Source organism: Hibiscus syriacus, unplaced genomic scaffold, assembly GCF_006381635.1.
Source record: "Hibiscus syriacus cultivar Baekdansim isolate YM2019G1 unplaced genomic scaffold, ASM638163v2 tig00116965_pilon, whole genome shotgun sequence".
In the NCBI taxonomy this organism is placed as follows: domain Eukaryota; kingdom Viridiplantae; phylum Streptophyta; class Magnoliopsida; order Malvales; family Malvaceae; genus Hibiscus; species Hibiscus syriacus.
Window position 1 is genome coordinate 3,438,319 of NW_024063490.1, and position 9,382 is coordinate 3,447,700.

The 9,382-nt window shown below is 33.2% G+C and overlaps 1 protein-coding gene across 2 annotated transcripts; it reads right to left on the reverse strand.

The window, feature by feature from the left end:
- Positions 1-4,444: 4,444 nt before the first annotated feature.
- On the reverse strand, positions 4,445-7,810 carry LOC120191222. Of its 2 annotated transcripts, XM_039194197.1 has the most exons (5): positions 7,682-7,810; positions 6,514-6,952; positions 6,039-6,070; positions 4,958-5,917; positions 4,445-4,893 (listed from the first exon to the last, which is right to left on the reverse strand). In XM_039194197.1, exons 2-4 carry the CDS (start codon positions 6,848-6,850, stop codon positions 4,973-4,975), a joined length of 1,314 nt encoding a protein of 437 aa, XP_039050128.1. In that variant the 5' UTR covers positions 6,851-6,952; positions 7,682-7,810; the 3' UTR covers positions 4,445-4,893; positions 4,958-4,972. The 2 variants fall into 2 exon arrangements, with proteins under 2 accessions (XP_039050128.1, XP_039050127.1); XM_039194196.1 differs by having other exon boundaries at positions 4,445-5,917; positions 7,682-7,809.
- Between the last annotated feature and the right edge of the window lie 1,572 nt (positions 7,811-9,382).

Here is a 9,382-nt window from a genome sequence, read left to right on the forward strand (position 1 = left end):
CGTAAATCTGTGAAAAAATACAACAATGAGATGGATTGTTTAATGAAACAAGCAAATATTTGTGAGAACGAATATAAAACCACGTTCTAGTTCATAAAAAGTCTCAATCCAAACATCTTTAATGAACTTAATCGACAAGGCTGCATAGACCTTCCAAATGCAAAAAGTCATCACCTTTGAGAATTAACAAAAAATAAGATATTGGTTCATAAAACAATACCAAAGTACATCATCACCTTCTACTTCTTCTCATTCACCTAAAATTTCTATTGCAATAACAGAATCGAGGGATATCAAAAGGGAAAATCCTAGAATGGATAAAAAAAGATATGGTCAAAAGCCCAAAAAAACCCCAAACAAGAGATATTCATTTCCTTACATGCAAAAGATACGACCATACTAGTCATGAATGTCCCAATTTACTTTACAATGATAACTCTTTATAGGAATAAAAAATGGAACGTCTTGATCCTAAAGAGAAAATAATGAATCGGACACTGACAATGATGAGTACAATGCTAGCGACATTGTAATGGAAGATATCAATCTTTAGTCACTTAACCTTACACCATTGGAAATAAAAGATGCACTTGAAAGTCAAGTGATAACATTTTGTGAGGAGTGTGGTGAAACACAAAAAGGGAAAAAACAATGAAAAAGAGGCAAAAACAAAAGGGGTCACTGGTTATAAAAGCCAAAAGAATAAATTCCCACGAGAGGTGAGTGAACGTAATTGTGAGAAGAAAAGAGTAACTCAAAATCTATATGTGAGCATAAAATAACGAGAGAACCTTATTCACAAAAAGTCTTGCATCCTTGCTTGTTTTAAGGAATCAATTATTTCAATTTCTAACATTAATAAGGGTTTGCCTAGTGTGTTTATTTCTCTCTTATAGGATTTTCAAGAAGTGATACGTGATCCACTTAACGATTACCACTGGAAAGAGAGAAAGAACACCAAACCAATCTAATTCAATGTTCTTTCATATCTCATCAGACAAAATATCCCAAAGAAACAAAAGAGTTAGATTTACTGCAAAAGGGCTACACCTAGAAAACCCTAAATCACTTCACAGGTAAGTATGTTGTTATCTATTTTGATGATAATCTTATCTACACCTTTTTTTTAAAAAGGTTCAAACACTTGAAGTTTGACAACACAACATACTTCCAGCAAAGGTTTTCATCCATAATAACCATGAATCATTTAAGTGGTCAAATGAATAAGATAAGAATAAAATAGTAGATGCACTACCTCGAAGGTAGATCCTTATCTCTCAAAAGCATGTTACTATTATGAGACTTGAAAATCTTAGCGATTTATATCATGATAACTCAATGATTTCTAAAATATATATCCATTCTTTTAAAAGTACTTTTAACGAGTTCTATTTTGTAGACGATTTTCCTTTTCAAATGAACATGTATTCCACAAAGCTCCTCCCAAGAATTCTTAGTTCATGAACAACACTCAAGTGACTTAATGTATTACTTTAACAATCCACTTGACATGATTTCTAAACACTTCTTTTGGTCACACATGAGTAAAACCATGAACAAAACATCTAAAACAATTGCAAACAAAACCATCAATGGTCAACGCCGTGTTGAATTTCAACCTACTCATCGAATTACTTGACTAGTATTAAAAAGAGGATTTAAAAACAACAAGTTAGTTCAAGCAAAGAAGAAACAACTACTAAAACACATAAAGACACATCACATTGATCGAGGTAAATGATTAACAAGCTTTACTTTCAACACATCTAATTCTTTTTCTCTTGGATATTTAGGTTTGGGGATAAATTCTTTTAAGGAGAGGGGGAATGATACATGCTCCAGAATCCATGATGATGAGAATACATGCTTCTTTGGACTAATTTTCCTACTCGAACTTATTAGAAGAACAAAGTTCCGAAGATTCAAAGCATACCTATTTGATAAGTAAAATACAAGTGAATTCTTAAAAAGGCTTAACGTTTCTCTCTTGATGTTTCAGATTCCAGGAAGAATCCTTTTGAAGAGAGAGAAGATGATACATGCACCACAAGCCTCACATCAAAGGAAGACAAGCATGATTCACACGTCTGAAGCCTTAGAAAAAAATATCACAACAATAGTAGATTGTGATGACTTTTTTAATGGTATCTAGGTGTTATTTTGTGGACATGTCATATGGAGATACGACCGGCTGTCCTCTTAGCTTTCCAACGGTACTTGAAACGCGTCAATCCGATGTCGGGAACTCAAGATATGTTCATTTTAGTGAAGACAACACATGTAGAAATTCATATACGGGATTAATACGTGATTTTGTAAATATTACGAATTTTCAATATTTTTATGATTATTTGTAATATAATTTAATATAGGAAGTTCATTATAGTTTAAGTCTATATTTATTATTTTATTAGAAATTGGAATCAAACATTATATCTAATTATTATTATTTTATTCATTAGTTACCTAGGACCTTGAAACCCCTCTCCTATAAAAGGGAGGCTTCATTCACCATTGAAGATCATATTTCTTTGGATTAATAATACAAAGTGAGAATATTTTTTCAAGTGATGATTGTCTTGTGCCTTCGAAGCATTCTTCATCATTAAGTACTTCAAGTTATTCGTGAGGGAGATCTTCACATTCGTGTTTACCTTCTCATTACGATTAGGATGACTGGTTAAAGCCGATTATCGAGTTTGCTTAGTCGATTGCAACTAGGAGGGTTCGTAGGAAACCTATCTATCAACCACTACCACCATCATCATCATTAAATCACCATTATCGCCTATCACCACCATAGCTCTAGTTTTTACTAAGTATTATTCATCGTCTTTGTTTATCTTTGTTTATCATCCGTTTATCTTCATTGTATTAATCTTAACTGCCTTAATATTAATCTTGTGTTTTTATCTTAATTTCTAGAAACTTTCTCATTCAAACCCGAGATTGCGACAACAATCTAATCTATCTTCCATCTAGTTCTCTGATTGAGTCTAGACCGTTAGGATTGATTCCTCGACTTTGAGCAACGTTCATCACTTTGTTGCCATCCCCTATCATCCTCACTGCATGGCAGTCACGTAAAACGTGAAGAGAAGTCTTCGTATGCATACCACAAAGAGCACATGTAAGATCAATGGCAAGGCCTCAATAGTAACACTCTTAGTTGGTAAGGATGCGGTCTCGAGGGACAATCTAAAGAATGGAACAAACATGGTGAGGGCATGAAGAGACTAGATCGTTTTCCACAGCGGGTCAACGGCGTCACAACTAGCTGCAACCAGCCTGCCATAGGCATCATTAACAGTAAACATATACGTTGAGGCCCCATTTCCAATCACAACTATCTGCACATATACATTAGATGGTGATTTGATGCCTAAGATGTGAGGTATACGCTACCCGAGAGGATAGACGAGAGCTTAGGCACATCCCAGTTGCCATCAGAATCCAATACAACATTAAAATCATTGATGGTATTGGAACTGGGCGTGGAAGGTATAAAATCACGTAGGGGGCCAAAAGCCGAAATCCAAACATTATCCCATATGTGAACAGTTCTACCATTACCAGGGATCCAAATTAAGTTTTTCCGAAAATGAGCCCAAGTGTGGGATAACGCCCTCCATGAAGGGGAACAAGTCGGTTGATCATAGTACGAGGACAGAGAACAGTCATTCTATATTTTTGGTGCAAAGCTATAACTCAAAAGCGGTTGGTCGAGAGATGAGAGTATGACCCAACTTCCACAAGAAAGATGTCTTGTGCTCAAGTGATCGTTGGAGGCCTAACAAACCTTTATCCAACTGTTGGGAAATTGCAGACCAATTAATAAGAGAAATTTTCCTGCCATGACGTGTTGAATCCCAAATAAATTGTCTGATAATTTTATCGATCTCATTGTCTGATAATTTTGTGAATTTAAATCTCAACATTTACCTTAAAATAGAATTATCTCTCCCTAATAAAAAGAAAATACACAAATATAATTTACATATATATATGTAACATCAATAACACAAATATAAAATGTGTTGAATTTAAAATAAAACAAGCCACAAACACATAAAACTTATATAATTTTAACACATTAAATATATAAATATAATGCAAACACATATTATTTATATTATCCAAAAAGAGAAAAATATACTCAATTCTTTTAACACTTAATCCAAAAACAATAAAATAAGACCAATTAATCTCTATTCTATCCACATTTTCAAGAGTGACATCAAGATTTTAAAATTATAAAAGTGTTAAAAAAGATCATTTTTATAAAACCAAATGTGAAATTTTTCCATTTAATTAATGGTACTTGAGTTCCACCATTTTGCAAGCGGCCTGGGGACCCACCACTCTATCTAACCAAATATAAACGAGTTTTTGCATAAGGTATTGATCAATTAAGTAAATTTCAGTTATAAGATTCCAGCAAAGAAGAAATGAGAGGCAAAAGACAACATAATACTTGCTAGTCATTTTCCCAATCAATTCAGTACTTCCGTCGATGGCTTAAACTGTAGGTTCCCTTTCAGATCAGTCACCCAGAATATCTACCAAAGCAGAAAACTTCATACCTAAAATTCATGAAAATAACTACATTACCTATTACTTTGAACTCCCCACCATTAGATACCCATATTACCTTATACTTTGAACATCCACATAACTCATGCCCTACCCAGCACCAGGTTATCCGCAACCAAAAACACGATGTAGCACAAGTTATAAGATAGGTCAGTGTCGGAAATTTTCCATGAACATAGTATTAACTTAGAAAAAGGATGGACTCAAGAAGCTGATATTTGATTGCACTGGGGGCTTGGAAACCTGACTCGTGTGAAGACTCCGACCTTCCCTCTTACAGCCTTAGGAATAAGGGAAGAAGAGCAATATTTCTGAAAGTGATAAAACTCTTACGATAATACAGACAGGCTCCTAATGTCATGGCAGTACAGGAGGGAACTCAGTCTTTTCTATATCTTACCCAAAACCCCTTCTTCCTGGCAGAATCATTTCCTGATAGTGATCTTCCCCACTTAGATCCAATTGAGAAGTGGCCTTTCAAGAAAGGTTTTGCCAAGGAGCTTCTCTGGCTTGAACTGGGTTCTAACTTTGGAGCTTTTCCTTCTCGCTTGGCACTTTGTTGATGGTTAAAATCATTACAACCACCTTCAACAAAGCTATCTTTAACTCTATTCTTGAATAACTTGAGATGTTTTGTCATCAACCCGGCTTCAGCTTTCAAAGCTTTTCTGGACATCTTTGAGACCTGCTTTTCTCCAACCATACAAATCAGGCAGGCTGGGTCATATCTGTCACTCTCTGGTGTCATCGTCTCCAAACATTCAGCATGGTAAACATGTCCACAGACAAGTACGGCTACCACTGAAATATCATTGCCGCACAACGATCTCTCAGACAAAAGCTTCGAGCAAGCCCCACAAGAACGAGTATCTATGAATGGAGAATATGAGAACCTGCTGCTACATCGACTCATCTTGCCATCACCAGAATCAAAGTGTTCACTATCAAGAGACCATCTTTCTCTTTGAGAAGAGGCCACAAGCTCAGAAAACGTGCGCATGGACCATCCATCAGAAGAGCCACCATAAGATCCAGCTGTCAAGTCATTGCTACATGTGGGGAGCACAAATGATGACCTTCCTTCGGACATTGAATAAGTATTCGGTGATATCAGTTCAAGGATTCGACTATCAGAGACCTGCCTCAATAGCCGGTGCACAGGTGAATGGTGAGCCTGTCTAGATGGGGTGGAATTGGGAGGAAGTAAATGACCACGGCCAGATAAAGTTTTTGTAATTGGTGGTGAGAATGGTGGAGACGTACAAAATGATAGCTTTGGAGCAGATGAATCCACAATATCTGGTGATTCTGCCAAATTCTTGGCCTGAAAATGATCAGAATGGCATGTTAAAGACCACTGAAAGGGGTAGATCAGGCTAGAGAATCCAAAAGATAAGGTGACAAAACACATAAGCAAAAAAGCTTTTTCAACTATTCAGACTTACCTCAGTGGAATAATTGCTTTCCCTTGTTATGTCTGCAGCAACAACACAAACCAATATCAAACACTACACAAAAAAGTAGTAGAAAAGTGGGAACTCACAGCTAGCTCTATTACTGAAAACTGCATTGGAAGAACAAAGAAAAAGAGTAGGCAACAACACAAAGCATATAACTAGTAAACAAATATACACAATGTTCTATGTTCATTATTATGATACTGAATTCAACAACTCAATACCACGCAATCCTGCACACTAAGAGACTAGAGCTTTCTGCAATAAGTTGAGAGACCATTAGAGACTAGAGCCTTCTGCATATAAGTAGAGAGACAAAATTATGTGTGACATAATTTCCAAAAAAAATGAGCATAGAACAAAAGTTCTAAGAAAAAGTTTCCTGAAATCTCATGTACACTCAAGATGCTAACAGGAAAAAGGCATCTTAATAAGTTACTCGAATATTAGCAAATAAATTTACCTGAAGAGGGGATCATCATATTCCCTCCTGTATCTTCACGGATTGACAATTTTTGAGAAGTGGGAGTTTCATAGTTCTCAATCTCAAGTGCACTTCTTTGATTGGAAACTTTACGCCTACCAGAACCTAATTTCTCTCTCCTCTCCATGCTAACACTTCTGCTAACTCTACTAGACATCTGATAAGAAGGCTCCTCAAATTCATCAGCCACACATCTTCGATTATCCCAGCGGAAACTCCATGATGGCGAACATGTGAGATTTCCATGCAAAGTCTCACCTCCAGTTCTCTTTGGAAGAGTTCTTTCTCTTGCAGCTACACAACAAGCTGACCCCATGATAACTCATATACCTCGAAAAAGAATAATATTACAAATTCACACCACTGATTCAAAACACAAGGTGAAAGTACTGCATAGGGGATAAGCAGCAAGTAATTCCTGTAAAACATAAATATTTTTTAGTTAAAAAAGCAGCACAAAATTTGGAACTCATAATTTGAAAAGATAAAACAAATGGAAGCAACTAAACAAACTCAACACACAACAACATCAAACAAACCACACTAGACCGGCTAAGTTTCATTTTTTGAAAAAGAATTTTAAAAATTTTATTCCCTTCCCCTCATTATTCCAAGATCGAAGCTAAAAACAAGAACAATATTAGTAGTATTAAAAATTTTAAATATGCAGAGTCATATGCTTTTAGACCCTAAAAAACATAGTAAAACTGAAAAATAATTAGTAGAAAATAGCACGGTTCAGCCGAGGTATACCAATAATGGTAAAAAAAACCCAGCTAGTTGAGACCATCTTCCTCAATTAATCATCCATATACCTGGCGAACTCCAAATTTAGAATAAAAATAATGCAAAATAAAACATTTAAGAAGAGGATGTTTACATAATTAACGTCTTCAACTACTCGAGAGCATATTTTTTGTTTGACTTTTACAACTAAAAAAATTGAAAGAAGCAAGCAAGCATCGGTTCGAACATTTACTAGCTCAAAAGTTAAACGAAATGCCTACACACATATATATAAATAAGCTTTAATTAGGGCTAAAAAACGGCAGCGTTTGGTATTCCACATTCTGATCTGATTTCAAGCTTTTCAACTGCCGAAAGATGGCATCCATAAAATAACAGAAATAATTAAAAAGAAACTTACAGATTCAACGGTTAGGCAGTGATGGAGGTGAAGAAGAGAGGAAGAGAGATTGGAACGGCGGTGTTCACGACGGGACGAGAGAGAGAGAGGGCATGGATGGGAAATTGTGCCACGTCTCTTCTGGTGCAATTTCTGCTGCTTTTTCTTCTGCTTTTTAGTTTTTAATTTTATTAAAGAAAAACGCAGCTCTGTGTTTGCATTTATATATTCAGACATAAACAGCTTAACCAGCAACTTGGTCTTTTAAGTTCCAAACCAACTATATCTCAATTCTAATTTTAGCCTTTAATATATATATATACCATTCAAAAGTTGAGTTCTAAAATTTCAATTTCATTGTCACTGAATCTATTTATTTGATTTTAGTAGATAAAGTAAGTGTTGAAATCTTAGATTAGAGTAATTATGTACGTGGGACATGTACATTGTCAATATTTAAAATAAAAATTATAAATAAATATTAATTTATAATTATTTCAGACTAAAAAAAATTATTATCATTGTTTTTAGACCCTCTCATTCGTCGCCTTAAAAAATAATGTAAGATTTTTAATTATTTAATTAGTCTAAAATGAATATAAGATAAACATCATATTTAAACTTAAATCTCAAGGAATAACAATAATTTTTTAATAAGATTGTTTAGTTCATAGCTCTCCCTATATTCACATAAAAACAAGAAATTAAGGTATGTTTGGTTATAGAAAATATTTTTTGTTTTTATTTTCAAAAAATTATTCATTTTCAGTTTTTTGAAAATTACAAAACGTGTTTAGTTAATATAAATGAAAACTTGATTTGAAAATAAAAATATATTTGATATCTACTTTTAAAATATAGATGAATAAATAGTTATCAAATTATTATATTAAAATATATATTTTTACATAAATTTAATATGTGAGTTATGCAATTATAAAACAATAAAGTTTATAAAAAAATTTATAACATAAATTATTTTAGTTTATAATAAGAGTATAATGTTAATGCATATTGGACATCAATTAAATTAAAAAATACATAAAAAAATATTGTTGTAAACAAGAGCACATAAAAGTGTTGTTAAAATAAAAAATATGTTTAGTGATATTTAAGGCCCTCAAACTTTTGAGAAAAAAACTAGTGTAGCCCTTGAATTTTTTTACACTCAATGTAACCCTTAAATTGAGAAAAAAAAATCAATTTAAACATTTGACTAAATGAATCAAACATTGACCATGACAATGCTTACATGACAATTCACAAAGCTTACATGGCAATACACAATATTAATGTGATAATTCATGATCTTGTTATGGTAGTACATGATAGATGATGATGTGGTAGATTAGCTTAATTGATTTTTTTTGCTAAGTCCAAGGACCTAACTGATTCTTTTATAAAGTTTAAAGACTTAATTAATTTTTTTTAAATTAAAAATTATTTAAATTTAAAATATAAAATATAAACAACTGTTAAGATATTTAATACATTAAATATAAAAATACTAACAAATTAAATTATTAAAATTATTAGTTTAAGAACCAAATTAAATGTAAAAAAAGTTTATGGATCATATTTATTTTTGAAAAAGTTTTAGGGTTTTAGATACCATTAAGTCAAAAAAATTATTGTTAAAATGATTTAAATCAATACAACTTAAGTTAAAATTTTGGATCTTGTGTTTTCATATTTTTCAAATTTTCAAAACAACTTTAATGA

What these genes read in the sequence shown, in the direction of transcription:
- LOC120191222 (XM_039194197.1), bottom strand. Translation starts at nt 6,850, where the DNA reads ATGGGGTCAGCTTGTTGTGTAGCTGCAAGAGAAAGAACTCTTCCAAAG. An exon ending in TATGATGATCCCCTCTTCAG is followed by an intron (nt 6,071 to 6,513) that starts GTAAATTTATTT and finishes TTGTTGCTGCAG; the next exon opens with ACATAACAAGGGAAAGCAAT. An exon ending in AAAGCAATTATTCCACTGAG is followed by an intron (nt 5,918 to 6,038) that starts GTAAGTCTGAAT and finishes GATCATTTTCAG; the next exon opens with GCCAAGAATTTGGCAGAATC.